The 18,816-nt window shown below is 42.5% G+C and overlaps 1 protein-coding gene across 1 annotated transcript; it reads right to left on the minus strand.

Annotated features, from left to right (window-relative positions):
* Positions 1–4,614: 4,614 nt before the first annotated feature.
* Positions 4,615–10,627, minus strand: LOC311105757 (kinesin light chain 3-like; the record flags this gene model as incomplete). Its single annotated transcript, XM_084147965.1, has 11 exons — positions 4,615–4,731; positions 4,930–4,993; positions 5,084–5,240; positions 5,651–5,750; positions 5,971–6,144; positions 6,963–7,064; positions 7,318–7,405; positions 7,531–7,759; positions 9,638–9,713; positions 10,040–10,270; positions 10,418–10,627. 11 exons carry the CDS (start codon positions 10,625–10,627, stop codon positions 4,615–4,617), a joined length of 1,548 nt encoding a protein of 515 aa, XP_084004091.1.
* Between the last annotated feature and the right edge of the window lie 8,189 nt (positions 10,628–18,816).

Consider the following 18,816-nt stretch of genomic DNA (forward strand, 5'->3'; position numbering starts at 1 on the left):
GGCATTAGGGGATGACAAGCGGATAAGAGGCAATCCGTAATTTTGATTAAGACATTCATGAGCAAGCTAGGACTGACGTAGTCAATAACTATTTGTTCAGCACTTTTGAAAAGTGCAGCGACAGAATTCAGAACATGGGCCGATCTTAGTGTTCTCCCTGTACACCAAGTCAGAACCGTAGGACAAATAAAGGGGGCATATAAGCAGACAATGAAAGCACGCACAATATTAAATTATTACACTTCTCTAAAACAGGTTATAGGCTACATGTGCACCACCAAGTCAGAACTGTAGGCAAAATTAAGATGGGAAAAATAGACCAAATTATTAGGTTGAGGCACAACATACACTTAGTATTACTTTCTTAGCTACAGTATACATATCTCCCTGGCATATTACATCATTTATGCAGTAGCATACAATACATGTTTGGACTCACCTTGTTGTGCTGTGCTCACTTGAACAGGAAGGTGGTGCAGCGGTCGTTCGTGGGAGAATTTTGTCATCAAAGTCTGGCATTCTCTAGATTTATGGTGCTTTCAAGACAACTGGGAACTCTGGGGGAAAAAACAAGGTCGGATCATGATGACATCAGTGATCTTCAGGTCGTAGCTCTAGAAAGAGGCCCGAGTTCCTGATTTTACAATTCCGAGTTGGATGACTGTTCAAAATGTATTTTCCCAGTCGGAGCTCGTTTTTTCCCCGAGTTCCCAGTTGTCTTGAACTCACTGAAGTCAGATTTCCTAGTTAAGTTGTTTGGAGCGCGGCAGAAATCATGCTGGATTGACAGCATGGCCAATGTTGAATGTTTATCATTTTAAGCTTGGAAAAGAGACCAGAATTGGGACCACACACCCACTCCACTGAGTAGCAGGCTAGTGATTGCTTTGCAATGCTTGCAGTTAGCCACTGATTCCTTCCAAACCACTCATTGTTGAATTTGCGATTTCCAACTGGTTGTGTCATGTTTATGTCCAATGGCCGATGAGAACCGATAAGTTTTATCTATAATTTCTCTTCATTATTTCTCTTCATATGACAAGGATTAAAAAGGATTTGCAGGTAGATTGTCGACTTGATTCATGATGATGACTGCTAGCTAATATTTTGAAGGTATGATGTTGACATGATCAGTCCAATCAAAGCTACTGTAGATATGTGATTTTATCTGTGGCCAATGACCTTGAGCCTTCTTGGATGGGAACTTCTAATGTAACTCAATAGCAGCACCCAAGGGGCTTGCATTTCCGAGCTCTACCCTTAGATTTGGTGGTGATAAAGTGTCCCCATGAGTGACAGAACACAGCCAATCACGGCGCAACTAGAGAACATTACCAACCCCTACGCTCAGTATTTTCCGCTGGCTGCCCCAACACCACAGAAAGCACTGAGCTAGGCTGAAACACCTGCATTTTGGAGCTGCCTTACTCAAGAAAGCAAAAAAGAGACCATGTTTGTATGCGGCTTTATTAACTCTAATTTATGTTTTGTTTTTTTACATTGTTTGCAAACTGATATGACACATTAATGCCAAAATAACATGCAAAACAGCTAGCTATTTTTTAGCTAAGAATGTGGGACTCTGCCCCACCTGCCCTAAATGACGGGTCGCCACTGTGTAACAGCAACAGAGTTCTACATAAATAAGACGTAGGGCTCTATTTAATCTGTATTGCATATTCTATATTACAGCGTGATTTAAATTTAAAGGCAATTAGCGGCGATTGCATTCATGGTAAACGCTGCATATGTCGGCTCAATCGGAAATTACCTTAATTTCTATTGCGCAATCTGAAACGCTTGATACAGATTGAATAGAGCCCTTATTGTGCTTTGTCAGTTTATAGCCCCGTTTATACATGGTTCTAACATGCATATTGTGTCCTAATCGGATTGTGCACACTTTTTTTTAGACCAGTGTAGACGATTAAAATAAAGGGTATGGGCAAGATTAGAACCTGTGACCTTCTGGTCCCTATCCCATTGTGCCTAGTCCACTGCAGCAGCATGAAGGAGGGTACCACACGTTTCCCACATTTATAAAGCTGTTCAGTCAATTAGTCATTTAGAATGTCAAATGAGAAATGTCATTAGTTAAGGTTGGCAAAGAACACTCATTGGGATTGGAACTGGCGACCTTGTCGCAATCCACCTCAATGGGTTAACAATCTAGGTTTTCTACATTAGTGACGCCTCTACAGCCCTTTGAATGATCACGTGGCAATACCGCCACAGTGTATTAACAATCGCTTTTTGTCCCTCAAATTGCACATATTTACTCTTGACTTTAACACCCTGAGTAAGATGCATAAGCTACATCAACAAAATCTAAGAATGTTTAAAGATATACAGTGGGGAGAACAAGTATTTGATACACTGCCGATTTTGCAGGTTTTCCTACTTACAAAGCATGTAGAGGTCTGTAATTTTAATCATATGTACACTTCAACTGTGAGAGACGGAATCTAAAACAAAAATCCAGAAAATCACATTGTATGATTTTAAGTAATTAATTTGTATTTTATTGCATGACATACGTATTTGATACATCAGAAAAGCAGAACTTAATATTTGGTACAGAAACCTTTGTTTGCAATTACAGAGATCATACGTTTCCTGTAGGTCTTGACCAGATTTGCACACACTGCAGCAGGGATTTTGGCCCACTCCTCCATACAGACCTTCTCCATATCCTTCAGGTTTCGGGACTTTCAGCTCCCTCCAAATATTTTCTATTGGGTTCATGTCTGGAGACTGGCTAGGCCACTCCAGGACCTTGAGATGCTTCTTACGGAGCCACTCCTTAGTTGCCCTGGCTGTGTGTTTCGGGTCATTGTCATGCTGGAAGACCCAGCCACGACCCATCGTCAATGCTCTTACTGAGGGAAGGAGGTTGTTGGCCAAGATCTCGCGATACATGGCCCCATCCATCCTCCCCTCAATACGGTGCAGTCGTCCTGTCCCCTTTGCAGAAAAGCATCCCCAAAGAATGTTTCCACCTCCATGCTTCACGGTTGGGATGGTGTTCTTGGGGTTGTACTCATCCTTCTTCTTCCTCCAAACACGGCGAGTGGAGTTTAGACCAAAAAGCTATATTTTTGTCTCATCAGACCACATGACCTTCTCCCATTCCTCCTCTGGATCATCCAGATGGTCATTGGCAAACTTCCGACTGGCCTGGACATGCGCTGGCTTAAGCAGGGGGACCTTGCGTGCGCTGCAGGATTTTAATCCATGACGGCGTAGTGTGTTACTAATGGTTTTCTTTGAGACTGTGGTCCCAGCTCTCGTCAGGTCATTGGCCAGGTCCTGCCGTGTAGTTCTGGGCTGATCCCTCACCTTCCTCATGATCATTGATGCCCCACGAGGTGAGATCTTGCATGGAGCCCCAGACCGAGGGTGATTGACCGTCATCTTGAACTTCTTCCATTTTCTAATAATTGCGCCAACAGTTGTTGCCTTCTCACCAAGCTGCTTGCCTATTGTCCTGTAGCCCATCCCAGCCTTGTGCAGGTCTACAATTTTATCCCTGATGTCCTTACACAGCTCTCTGGTCTTGGCCATTGTGGAGAGGTTGGAGTCTGTTTGATTGAGTGTGTGGACAGGTGTCTTTTATACAGGTAACGAGTTCAAACAGGTGCAGTTAATACAGGTAATGAGTGGAGAACAGGAGGGCTTCTTAAAGAAAAACTAACAGGTCTGTGAGAGCCGGAATTCTTACTGGTTGGTAGGTGATCAAATACTTACGTCATGCAATAAAATGCAAATTAATTACTTAAAAATCATACAATGTGATTTTCTGGATTTTTGTTTTAGATTCCGTCTCTCACAGTTGAAGTGTACCTATGATAAAAAATGACAGACCTCTACATGCTTTGTAAGTAGGAAAACCTGCAAAATTGGCAGTGTATCAAATACTTGTTCTCCCCACTGTATGTTTCAGAAATAATTTAATGTAAATGTACCCCAAACTGAGACAAATTAAAAATAAGACATTACATACAGGCACATAGTGCTTTTACTTTTGGGCCATCAAAATAGCTTATGCTTTTTATCTGCTCATAATGAAATCTGCTAAATATAGTTAAAACATTTCACAGAATGCCAAGCCTTAGACAATAATTACATAGCATTCTACAGCTGGACTGGGAAGTGCAGACTTTGCTCTAGTATTGTGGACTAAAGAGAGCACTTTACCACAACCTAACATGGAAGCCAATACACGGTTTGTTCATCACATTCACTAGCTATATTAGTAAATCATTGTTTTAATTGTGCAGATCAGTGTTTTGGAATTAAAATCATCTAGTGCCAAAAACGAGTACTGCTGGTAAACATGAACACAAGAAGATAAAATCGGAATGTAACACGTTTTAAAAACCACATTGTATAAATAAGATATTTTTTACACGCACAGCTACAATAATTTGGATAACATCCAATAGCTGCAGACACTTACTTGATGGCCAAACTGCAGTTGAGTGTCCCAAATGCAAATATAAAGATGTTCATAATTGTGAACAATCATTGAAGAATTCAAGCATTTCCCTCATTGTACAGTAAGTCACAACAACAGAGCATTACTAAATCATTATAAAAAAGGAACATTGATTGTCATTTCATTTCCAGATTAAACTGGTAGTGTTCAGAGGTGTAGCTGAGGGACCCTCGGCGTGCCAGACTCTGGGTGCTGGAGCTCAGGGTTCGGTTCTCCGTTAGGCCGCTGGGGCTCTGGAAGAACATACAAAACACTTGACTAGTCTGACTATGTGTATAACAATGACATATACAGTACATTGATTTTGATGACACAGCCAGAGAAATGCCTTAGGATATGAAGCACATCAAATGAAAGGTGATGAATAAACACTAACAATCATATTGTACAGAAATGTGAGAAAAAGCCAGAAATCAGAAACTGCTGCTCACCCTTGCCACTTGACGCTCCCTCACACCCACGTTCAGCACATTCAGAGAATTAGCCCTTTTCATCCTGAGAGAGAACCAGAAAGAGAGAGTGAGAGTAACAAATTGGACATCATTTTGAGAGCTAACACTTGCAGAATGAGGACTTGGTCTTTACCCAGGAGTCGGAGGGGTGGTATCCTGAGTTCCGACTCCTTTCAGCTTCCTGACCAGCTTCTCACTGCTCCTGCGTATCGACTCGCGGAGCTTGGTGAACGAGCTGCTGCGCTTCAGACTGCCCAGCCCCTCCTGGGTCCAGATATCCCGCACCTCACCTGAGACACCAACATCACAGAGGATATGTAACCGGTGTGAAATGGCTAGTTAGTTAGCGGTGCGCGCTAGTAGCATTTCAATCGGTGACGTCACACGCTCTGAGACATTGAAGTAGTTGTTTCCCTTGCTCTGCAAGGGCCGCGGCTTTTGTGGAGCGACGGGTAACGGTGCTTCGAGGGTGACTGTTGTCGATGTGTGCAGAGGGTCCCTGGTTCAAGCCCAGGTAGGGGCGAGGAGAGGGTTGGAAGCAACACTGTTACAGATACACATCAGTGGCATCATCCAGTACGATTAGCTATTTACAGTACATATCGGAGATACATTTTTATTCCAATACCCTTTTAGGATCAAAATGCTATTGAACCTAGAGAGCAGATTTCAAAAGATCATATTATGAGTTTGCGCTCACCATCCGAAGATCCAAACTCTTTTTCGTTGGCCCGGGTCAGGATCTCTTTATACAGAGCCTCAGCTTGTCTGTACTTCCCTTGTTTCAGGTAACATGAAGCCTGTAGCCAGAAATACAGCAATACTAGAGTCACAAATAGCGCTATCACACCTCAGATCGATAGGCACACGCATGCAGCTTGGGTCAATGTCCCCTACTTCTACCCAATCATAGCATATTATACACACACATAATATGGTATCATCTAGCCCAGTGACCATGCCAACCATGTCCACTCCCCCTTTATACCCCTCCCTCCATTCTCTCTCTCCATCCCTCACCAGGTTATTCTTGGTCTTGGCCACGTTGGCGTCGTCGGGGCCCAGCCTGCTCTGGTAGATGTGCAGGGCACGCTCGTAGTACTGCTCCACTTCATGGTACTTTCCCTGGTTCTGACACAGCAGCGCCAGGTTGTTCAGCTGCTTTGCCACGTCAGGGTGGTCCGTGCCTAACACCTGCCCACAACAACAAGAGGGGAGGGGGGTGAATGGAGATGAACAGGCAGGTTTGGGTAATAAGCAGTGTTAGGGGTAGCGCATTACAAAGTAACGCATTACAGTAATTAAATTACTTTTTGCGGTAATGTGTAATATAACAGAGTTACTCTTCCAATTTCAATAATACAGTTACTGATAAAAAAAAATGGGTTGTTATTTGTGTTATCATTCATTTCCTATTACAGTTACTGATCCAAATAAGTATTTGTGATGCCACAAAATAATTTATAAAATCCCCCCCGCCCCAGATTCTAATTGTTTTCGTCTGACGCCCTCTCACCAAGTTCCTGTTTACACACACACACTCTACTAGTAACTGCTTTAGTGGGGGAGATGGAAATGGCAGAAGCGTCTAAAACATTGAGTTTCTCAGCGCGGAAGTACTCCCATTACTTTGATTTGGTAGGACAAAATTATAAGAATATAACAGTCAAATGTAAACTGTGCCCAGGAGAGAAACACCTCTCCACTGCTAGAAACATAACATTGTTTACATTGAGTGAGGACGTGCAACGTTTTGGGATGTAACGCAAAAGTACTAAAACGAGTAGTGGAACAAATTACTTTTCCCAGGGAGTACTAAGTAATTATTTATTGTTGAAAGAAGTAACGAGTGATAGGTAATATGACTTTTTGCTTGCATGATTGAGAAATGACAGTACAATATACATTTGTACTGTAGCAGTGCTATACTACAGAATGCTTGCAGAGTTGCCATTTGTCCATCAGAGGGCAGGGTTTCTAGTCACGGTGCTGCTAGGTTACTGCCTCACTACCTTCTCTCTGATCTCCAGGGCTCTCTTACACAGTGGCTCAGCCTCCTTGTACTTCCCTCTCTTTCCATACAGTACAGCAAGGTTGTTTAGTGTGGCTGCCACCTATAAACAAATACAGTACTGTTAGTTACATACAGTGGTGGGTAAACTCTGATTGCCGGTCGCGATGAAAAAAGAAACACTCCCTATATTTTCAATAGATTCTTCCGCAAAAGATGGGTAAACTGTTGGCCAAATTTTGTTTAACGTGCGTTTACCCTCCACTACACCACTGGTTACATACTGTAGCTGCTTCTCCACTGTGCTGGGGAAAGCCATTTTGGTGACCCTTGACCTTCACTATAGAGGAACATACCGCAGGGTGGTCTATGCCCAGGGTCTTCTCCCGAATGGCCAACGCATCATTCAGGAGGTTAGCTGCCTCTTTGTACTTGTTCTGGTCTCTGCAGAGAAGAGCGAAACAGCCTTTACCATTAGCATATGGCTAACAGAACTAGCCACACTATGGAAATCCCCCACAGTAAGACATAGCATGGAGGTTATGCTAGGCTAACGTGGCTCCACTCACCTGTAGACCAGGGCCAGTATGTTGAGCATGGTGGCCACGTCAGGGTGGCTGTGGCCTGAGGACTTCTCCAGGTCCTCCAAGGCCTGTTTGCAGAGGGGCACAGCCACCTCATAGCGGCCCTGGGAGGCGTACTGGATCACCAGGTTGTGGAGGGTCCTCAGGCGGGCCGGGATCTCATAGCCTCCCTGCTGGGCCGCTGCCACCGCACTACTACCGTGGGGCTGAGATACTGGGGGACAGGAGGACACAAGAGGGGGGTAGAGAGAGTCACTCATACACACACACACACATATATACATTAACACAAACATCCAAAGACACATATACTCACTCACAAATATATTGTACAGTTGAAGTCGGAAGTTTACATAAACTTAGGTTGGAGTCATTAAAACTCATTTTTCAACCACTCCACAAATTTCTTGTTAACAAACTATAGTTTTGGCAAGTCGGTTAGGACATCTACTTTGTGCATGACACAAGTAATTTTTCCAACAATTGTTTACAGACAGATTATTTCACTTATAATTGACTGTATCACAATTCCAGTGGGTCAGTAGTTTACATACGCTAAGTTGACTGTGCCTTTAAACAGCTTGGAAATTTCCAGAAAATGATGTCAAGGCTTTAGAAGCTTCTGATAGGCTAATTGACATCATTTGAGTCAATTGGAGGTGTACCTGTGGATGTATTTCAAGGCCTACCTTCTAACTCCATGCCTCTTTGCTTGACATCATGGGAAAATCAAAAGAAATCAGCCAAAACCTCAGAAAAAAATGGTAGACCTCTACAAGTCTGGTTCATCCTTGGGAGCAATTTCCAAGCGCCTGAAGGTACCACGTTCATCTGTACAAACAATAGTACGCAAGTATAAACACCATGGGACCACGCAGCCGTCATACCGCTCAGGAAGGAGACGCGTTCTGTCTCCTAGAGATGAACGTACTTTGGTGCGAAAAGTGCAAATCAATCCCAGAACAACAGCAAAGGACCTTGTGAAGATGCTGGAGGAAACAGGTACAAAAGTATCTATATCCACAGTAAAACAAGTCCTATATCGACATAACCTGAAAGACCGCTCAGCAAGGAAGAAGCCACTGCTCCAAAACAGCCATAAAAAAGCCAGACTACGGTTTGCAACTGCACATGGGGACAAAGATCGTACTTTTTGGAGAAATGTCCTCTGGTCTGATGAAACAAAAATAGAACTGTTTGGCCATAATGACCATCGTTATGTTTGGAGGAAAAAGGGTGTGGCTTTCAAGCCGAAGAACACCATCCCAACCGTGAAGCACGGGGGTGGCAGCATCATGCTATGGGGGTGCTTTGCTGCAGAAGGGACTGGTGCACTTCACAAAATAGATGGCATCATGAGGAAGGAAAATTATGTGGATATATTGAAGCAACATCTCAACACATCAGTCAGGAAGTTAAAGCTTGGTCGCAAATGGGTCTTCCAAATGGACAATGACCCCAAGCATACTTCCAAAGTTGTGGCAAAATGGCTTAGGTATTGGAGTGGCCATCACAAAGCCATGACCTCAATCCTATAGAAAATGTGTGGGCAGAACTGAAAAAGCGTGTGCGAGCAAGGAGGCCTACAAACCTGACTCAGTTACACCAGCTCTGTCAGGATGAATGGGCCAAAATTCACCCAACTTATTGTGGGAAGCTTGTGGAAGGCTACCCCAAACGTTTGACCCAAGTTAAACTATTTAAGGGTAATGCTACCAAATACTAATTGAGTGTATGTAAACTTCTGACCCACTGGGAATGTGATGAAAGAAATAAAAGCTGAAATAAATAATTATCTCTACTATTATTCTGACATTTCACATTCTTAAAATAGTGGTGATCCTAACTGTCCTAAAACTGGGAATTTTTACTAGGATTAAATGTCAGGAATTGTGAAAAACTGAGTTTAAATGTATTTGGCTAAGATGTATGTAAACTTCTGACTTCAACTGTACATAGACACATACACAAACAAACGCACAGCGAGTGACAGACTACGCAACACAGAGAGACACATCGGGACACCGACACACATACATGCACAGCAGATAGATAGACAAGAATATCCGGCTCATTTGACAAGTGCACGTACTCTGTGACTGTTCCTCCTCATCCGTGGGAAAAAGGTCATCTAGGGACTCCTTGGTGGAGCCCGTCTCTTTGTCATCCTGTCGACATAGAAAACATTACTAGATTGATAGTACAGAGCTGAGGGGAGTACCTATATGAACTATACAGAGAAACACATTGCAACCTGTTCTGATAAGCCACCAACAGCTTAGCTTTAGTCATAACATAAGAGATGAGGCAAACACATGCACCATGTACTGGGTCATATTCATTACGGTACACTGTAGCGAAACATTTTGCAATGGAAAGCGAATATGAGCATTTCTCATTAGACAAGTTTTGGTAGTTCCTCACTGTATCAGTCTGTTCTTTCCCGTTTGGTGCCTAATGAAGACGACCCTGATTGTGGTTGTCTGTGACATACCGGTGGGGGCTCCTCCTGGTCGTACTTGCGGATGCTGCTCATGAACTGCAGGTGTCTGTTCTGCTCCTCCAGGGTGACCACCTCCTGCTCCCTGTCCTGCAACCTCTGCTGGGCCCTGGCCAGCTCGTCCCTCAGCCACTGGTTTTCCTGGCACAGCCTCCGTACCTGGGTCCGCAGCTTCTGCTTCTCTGCCTCCAGGGAGCCCAGGTGGGCCGACAGAGCCATCATCACCTGGGGAGGACGAGAGAGAGGGAGGAGGGAGAGGGAAAGAAAGAGAGAGTGAAGTAGGTGTACATATATACATGTACAGATCCAATACAGCCAAAATACAACTTCACCCATTCTCCATGCATTCCCTCATCTCCAGTATGACCCCACCTGGGCCTCTCCCAGGCCCAGCTCTATCCTCTCCAGAGACTGGCGGATGATGCCACTCTTCTCCTGCTCCACACTGCCACTCTCGGCCACCGGCCGGCCTTCCAGTGCCTTCTGCAGGTTGTCTAGGAGGGTGTGGTTCTCACCGCGCAGGGCCTCCAGGCCCGCTATCACTTGCCGCGTGCTGCACAGAATCTCCTCCCCCGACAGCATGGTGCCTCTCTCAGCTCTACCCTGTATGGAGGAGGAGGAGGAAGGGGAGGGTTCACCATTTTAAAATACTTGTACATGGTCATATGGACTGTACAAGGTGTAGAAAGCGTTCCACAGGGATGCTGGCCCATGTTGACTCCAATGCTTCCCACAGTTGTGCCAAGTTGTCTGGATGTCCTTTGGGTAGTGGACCATTCTTGATACACACAGGAAACTGTTCAGTGTGAAAAACCCAGCTGCGTTCCAGTTCTTAACACAAACCGTTGCGCCTGGCACCTACTACTTCACCCTCTGAATGGCACATATACACAATCCATGTCTCAATTGTCTCAAGGCTTAAAAATCCTTCTTTAACCTGTCTCCTCCCCTTCATCTACACTGAATGAAGTGGATTTAACAAGTGACATCAATAAGGGATCATAGCATTCACCTGGTCAGTCTGTCATGGAAAGAGCAGGTGTTCCTAATGGTTTTACACTCAGTGTGTATGCATATATGGGACACACAAAGTGAATAAAGGTCCTACAGTGGTGTTCAATGGCTGCATGGAATTATGTACTGGTGGTAATATGGCTAATGGCAACACTCCACAGTAAACAGTGTTGTGTTGGACTATGACAATGTGTTGGCTAATCAACTAGCTTTAGATATACAAGTCTAGGGTTGCACGATATTGGAAATAACTGACATTGCGATATTTTGTTTTTCTGCGATATATATTGCGATTTGAAAATGGGATGGGGAAAATGCAGTTTGCAAACAGCGACTTTTCAGGTGGAAGTCCTCATTAATAAAGTGTACGGTCAGACTTATGTAGGGCTCCGTTGTCCGGCTGGACCACAAGTCCGTTGTTGCTGTATAATATTCCACTTGTGACAGCTCTGTTTCAACTTGTGCCTTGCATTTCTCGTACAACTCTGGGATGGCAACTTGAGAAACATAGTTGTGTGATGGCATTACATACCGCTTGTCAAGCGACCGGATCATGTTTTTAAAACCCTCTTTGGTAACCGTGTTAATCTTCTTTGGCGACGTCAAATGTTATTGAATCTGTGATTTCTCTCTGCCGTTTGGAACCTTTCTCGTATGGTGTAATACAAGGCATCCGAAATAGATTTTTGCTTTGGAGGGCATTGAGATGCTTTGCACTCATCATACGAAGATTTGTGGTGCCGCCTTAATTGATCGAACAAATTGGTCGTGTTGCCTCGTGTTGTGGCAACAATTGCAAGGCACTCTCGACAAAGTACCTTTTTGGTCAACATCATCCTGTCTGTAGCCGAAATATTACCATATAATTGACGATGCATTTATTTTTGCAACCAAATTCTCAATTTCGGTCTCTTTTTGCCTGTTCCTCGCTCATCATTTCGTCACGCGCAAGCAGAGCCTGCATGTCAACCACGTGCAGCAACGAACTCCGTGTTTAAAATAATAATAATAAACTGTGTATCCAATAACCCATAAATCGGAGTAAATGACGTTATATCAGACAGATATAATGCTAGTTTAACATTTAAAAAATATATATATTGTTGACTGACATGTTTACCTTACTAAATCGCACGTTCTGCGATGTGACTATTGCGGATGCATACATCGCAATGTCGACGCTGAAATGATATATCGTGCAGCCCTATATACAACTATAATTTTACCACTGCCAGTATGCTAAAGTGACTTGTGACTAGTAGTGATTTACAGTAAAATACAGCTGGTACTGAACTGAGATGTCTCACAAACAGCAGCCCCTAGACACACAAAGACAAACACACAGAGGAGAAAGGAGAGGGGATAAATCACTTCTAACAAGCCTACCATAATGACAATCCATTTTTATCTGTCCTATAGCTGTTTCACAAAACAAATCATCTTATCAGAACATATGATGCTCCAAGTTCCGTGCAAAGTGCAAAACTACAAGTGTAGTCTATGTTTACCACTGCAGGGGTGTGTCACCGATGACAACAGTATGCTGAACTGACACCCTGCCAGAGCCTTTGAAACTGTAAAGTGATCTACCTGGGGATTTTTATGCAAACTTTCATAACCACAATGACTATGCATTCTGGCAGCCAAAGGAAACAGTGAATAGCCAATACAGACAAAAATGGTTATGTAAGTAAAACACATCTGGGGACAACGGTGTCATTTTGCTCCTGTGAGACTGAAGGCATAAAGCCTGGAGCTGACAGCCGCCCAGTTCAATGACTCAAGTCATAACACATGATGTATCCTACTTCCTGGTCAGTGGGGCATCATGCCACATTGAGGGGTTGGAGTGGATTGTGTAGTACAATGAGAATGGGTCCAGAGAGAAAAGGTCTGATCATATGGTTGGTGTGCAGTTCTGACATTAAATGAAAACCCAAAACAATATAAATCTTGACCTGCTACAGATACAAATAAAAAATAGTAGTGGGTGTTATATTTCTGGTTGGGTGTTCTATTTCACAGTCCCTGCTCTCTGTGGCAATAACATGTTGATGCATCTTGCAGCAGGGCTACAGAGGATGGCCTCAAAAAAGAAATACAATAAGTTTGGCTTATCAAAGACCAGATGGGAAGCCTGAACTTTAATCATGAGCATAAAAGGCCTCTGATCACCCTTACACCATACCAATACTAATGGGAGTACAGGACAGGAGGGCTGCACTGTGAAGCCAAGCGCCTAAGAGGAGAAACAGGTGTCTATGGGGAACAAAAGAGGGAGCTGTGCTGGGCCTGAGCAGGAGGCTACATCAGCATAACAGCAAAAGGCAGGCCAGCTGCAGCAGACCATACATTAACACAAGGATATCGGTTTACTAGTGGCTCCTGGGAGGAGGGCACCGTATGGCAGTTGTAATGGTAAACAACAGTGGTCATTGGAATTGATTGGGACTCATGCTGCAGTCAGTTTATAAAGGACCTATAACGGATCTAAAGATGAAAAGAGTGGTGCTCTTATTTAATATTTGGGTAAATCTATTTGAATTCAATCACTTTTTGACAGAATCTCTTTTGATTTAAACATACAGTATATTTCCATTCATGTTTGCCCATGGAAGAAGTGGTCAGAAAGTGACTTTTTGGACCTGAATGCTAAAACATTCAGGAGATAAAAGAACTCAAAGTTGGCCCATTTTGCATACACCACCATACCTTGAGACATCAATGTCTTCATCACTGGAAAAGATAAACGGTTGAGTTTGAGATAATTTAAAAGCTTACAAATAGTGTCGTCAAACTATACTGAACAAAAATATATACGCAACATGTAAAGTGTTGGTCCCATGTTTCATGAGCTGAGATAACAGATCCCAGAAATGTTCTATACGCTCAAAAAGCTTATTTATCCCTGTTAGTGAGCATTTCTCCTTTGCCAAGATAATCCATCCACCTGACAGGTGTGGCATATCAAGAAGCTGATTAAACAGCATGATCATTACACAGGTTCACTGAGGAGTATTTCTGTCTATAATAAAACCCTTTTGTGGGGTAAAACTAATTCTGATTGGCTGGGCCTGGCTCCCCAGTGGGTGGTCCTATGCCCTCCCAGGCTGACCCATGGCTAAATAATTTATTTCAATTGACTGATTTCCTTACATGAACTGTAACTCAGTAAAATCCTTGAAATTGTTGCATTTTGCGTTTATATTTTTGTTCAGTGTATTTGATTATTATTTTTTTAAATGTAATTTTTATAGAAATTGTGAAATTTTAAACATTTAACGTTAATTATCCAAAAACGCGTAAACTCACATTTTTGTTTATTTTTGCATAGGTTGTAGCTTAGACCCTATTTCACATCATCTGAGGTTTTTGTGTTGTGCCCGCCATTGATTGAAAAACAACATGCTCTTGAATACAGGGTGGGTGTCATTTCAATCATAGAAATTGAATTCAGAGAATGGACCTATCCCTTCAGACCACTGCAATTTAGCTGGTACACCATTGAAATGTTAATTGAATTGACATTTTAACTTCTAATTACTATCACAAAGATGACCGCCGGTCCACCCACCGTCGAATTTCAACTTAAATGTCTAATCTATATTTCTATAATTTCAATAGGATTCTTATAGAGGATTGAGAGTATAATTTAACACAACAGATATTCCCATTCAAGTCAACATTCTCTGATATGTGGAACTCCAACCATCTTTGTGGTACCATTTGAAAGTTGAAATGTAAATTTTATTCCCATTTTAGTACATTTATCAGCCAAATCATGGCACCCACCCTGTATTCAAGAGCATGTTGTGTCTCAACCAATGCTGGGCACAACAGAAAAACCTTAAATTATGTCAAATAGGGTCTAAACTGCAAAACAAATCTGCCTTTACGTGTTTTTAGATAATTTACGTTAATTGTAAAAATAAAAAAATAAAAATTAGACCGTTGGTCTTTTCCAGTGATGAAAACATGGCTGTCTCATGGTATGGTATTCAAAATGGGTCAATTTTGAGCACCTTTATCTCTAATGTTTTGGCATTCAGGTCCAAAAAGTCACTTTCTGAGCACTTCTGCAGTGGGCAAATATGAGGGTTTGTTCAAATCAAAAGGGGTGCTGTCAAACAGTGCTTGAATTCAAATGGATTTACCCATTTCTTTCTGAGAAAGTGATCAAAGGCACTATATCTTGAATTGCTGACTTAACAATGACACACCCTGTCATTTACATAAGAGGTTTAATCATGTCAGTCATAGATATACTTCAATGCAATGCTCTGGATTACCTCATCTTCCTCATTTAAACCAGCACTATTGTCACCAAGACTTGTCCAGACTTTACATTTACATTTTAGTCATTTAGCAGACGCTCTTATCCAGAGCGACTTACAGTTAGTGAATACATATTTTTTTAAATACTGGCCCCCCGTGGGAATCGAACCCACAACCCTGGCGTTGCAAACGCCATGCTCTATCAACTGAGCTACATCCCTGCCGGCCATTCCCTCCCCTACCCTGGACGACGCTGGGCCAATTGTGCGCCGCCCCATGAGTCTCCCGGTCGCGGCCGGCTGCGACAGAGCCTGGATTTGAACCAGGATCTCTAGTGGCACAGTTAGCACTGCGATGCAGTGCCTTAGACCACTGCGCCACTTTAGGGATAGCTGAAATACTATACCATTACAAGTGGTGGTAAGAGGAGACTCAAGAGGATCAATTGAAAGCAATAAATGTGATGACTGAATAGTAGGCCTACCCGCCTACCACCCTCCCACAGTAGGCTACAAATCAAGCTTACTTTACATACTTTTTTGTTAATGTCATGTTTTATGGATAAATAGGCCTACAACTCTATATTCACAGAATTAAGAAAATCGGAATATATCATTTTTATAATGCATTATTTTGTCCTTTACAGATATAGACAGGCCTGTTTGGCCATTTTATGCACTCATGAAGAAACTGACAGGTCAGTGGACCTACATTAAAAATGGTGGAACAGTTACTATAGGCCTACAGAGGAGCATCCTCTATGGGAGAAATGCAATACCTGTCAGAAACAGATAAACAACATGAGCGCGTGTACAGGAGGACTTGTGCCATAGGCATTTGGATGTTTTCCATCGTAAGACGTTGTCTGCCTTCACAGTGCACACGGTTTTATGTGGATTAAGAACTTGAACTTGTATAACATTAGGCAATAACAACGGATGGTTAGGCCTGTGTATTGTTGTAATGTTGTTGCTTTGTCAACGCGTTTAAAATGGTATAGGAAAACTTATACTGCTTAGGCTACAGACAAATAAAGAAAGACAAAAATGTATTCATCAAAATAAATAAATAAATGTTGTCAAATAAATGTATTGATGACATACTACAGGCATACAGAAGAAAATAAAGACCATTGGGATATAATGCAGCCATTGAAACTATTAAATTATGATCCACCTGTCAAATAACACATTGATGTTAACACTAACAAGAATACTATCAACAAAGTTATATTTAACCTACCTGCTGCTAATTCCAGGCTTTTGGCGAGTTGTCGACCTCTTTTTGTCGCGTATCTCCGATTTTCATTCGGGCTCCCATTAAAGTTAATTGGACCGCTCGCGTCAAAACATCCACTATTTGTTTATTATGGGACCAAGATAACGGGTATCTTTGGACGACGGCATTAACAGCAGTCCTACAGTAATTCAATAATCATTCACCTGTTCTTGCGGCTCAGACTGTCTCGTTTTACCTGATCTGATCATTCCCACCATGCACCGCGGTAGATGGATGTCATCTCCCTCTGGGGACAAGGCCATCTATCTGTGGGTGCTCTGAACTGCGAGTGACGGGACAAACCAGCACAAACAGGACTGCAAGGCTGACAGTCACCGAGATAAACTGTTCTTTTCACATTTTAGGTTAAATAAATGCATAAAAAAGTGTATATATACAAATATTATATTATGTATATAATATGATACAAATTATATTGCTCTATGACAGGCTCTCAATTTATTAGGCTGTAATGGAATGAGATTTTAGTTTTCAAAGTGCTACATACCCCTTACCAGAACTGGTATTCTGATGATATGGACAAATTTGTGGCTATTTCTCCATGAAATATTTGTTGTTGTGGTAATATTTTGGAATAGGCTACATGCTTGTGTGCTACAGTATTACTGTTATTGTAAGTAACAAATTGGTATGTGCATAATTAATTTCTTGAGTCAGTGGTTATTTTCAATAAATCAGTTACATTGTAGCCAACACAACACACAAACATGCCCAGTGGCACCACACATCACTGCATGGTGTTGTATTTATCATGGAGACTACAAAACAGCCAGCAATAACAGAAAGGTGGGGGCCAGTGTGTGTGGGGCTGGGGATGTGTTCGGGTGTATAAGGGGCCGTGGAACCCTGTGGGGACTTAATATAACTTGGCAAGTTTTCAACAAAGCAGATTAAAAGGGTGGGATGGGATGGGGGATGGCCCAGGGAGAATAATAAACATTAGTAGCAGCAGTATTAGTTGAGACAGTGGCAATGGCAGGGTTGTACGAGGCATCAACATTAGTTACAGTAAAAGAGCAATGGCTTAATGGCTTAGATAGGAGTGACAAAGAGAATGTAAGTAAACTAAAAGGTATTGATGTCTGTGGATCTTGGACGACATATCTGATGTGCAGGCCTCCCAGAATTAATGAATTACAACATTCATGTTGAAATTTGCATTGCAAAGGATGCTTGAAAAGCAGAAAGAAACCGAGAGGAAAATACAGAGAGTGATGGGAAAGATGGCAATAGCAGGAGCAATCTGAGAAACAAATTGCAAGGCTATAGTGAACAACATGGACTATAGAACACAGTGGCATCTTCTACAGAGATTAAGAGCGAGGGAGACAGAGAGCAGATCACATGGTGGGTGTCTGCAGGCAGTTATACGATCTGGGTGATTGATGGTTCAGCTGCTGGGCTTGTGTGGCTACTGAGGCAGACCCATACCTTGTAAGGGAAGCCAGGCCTGAGCGCTAGGCCTCACTACTCCCCATGTCCTAGGTGAACACTGCTCAGGGGTCAGATCAGGTCACCTGCTTGACAGCATCAGTGACCCTGCAGTGCATTATGCATACACCCAATTCTAAATTCAGTGGCGTGGACCAGAATGTTTATTTGTTTGCCAGTTGGCCTTAGTTTTGACACCTTTGTGATTTCACTGTTATTTAGGCCTGCAAATGCTGTTATGTTCCCTTTGAGCCAGAGCCAGTATTAACAAAAAAAAAAAAGTCATTAATATAATAGAACATTTCAGGGTAATAACAATACCGAACTGTCCTACAAATATTGTTCTACATTTATATCTCTGGCAATGTAATAAAGCGCACCCTCCCTTTCTAGTTTGACGTCAATAATATATAATTACTGGCCTCATACATCATTCATTATTTAACCGATTCCTATGATGCTTATCAAATTATTTCCCAAATGTCAGTGGTTTGAACTGTCGTTGTCCTGGTATACGCCATGACATCCTGTCCTTTATGGAATAACTTGAGCCAGCGTCCTTGTGGTCCTGCAGAGTGGATGGTCCATTTAATATTGGCAGAGGACAATGTATTTGTGTGTGTGTGTGTGTTTCCCCATAGCTCATTGTATGCAGTGGGGCGGCTCCAGAAGATAGGGGTTTGTGGAAAGCCTGTGTTAATTACAGGTTATGTGATCAATGTGTCTGTGTCCAGGGGTTTTGGCAATTGGTA

The sequence above is a fragment of the Coregonus lavaretus genome (assembly GCF_964263955.1).
Source record: "Coregonus lavaretus genome assembly, chromosome: 30".
Classification (NCBI taxonomy): domain Eukaryota; kingdom Metazoa; phylum Chordata; class Actinopteri; order Salmoniformes; family Salmonidae; genus Coregonus; species Coregonus lavaretus.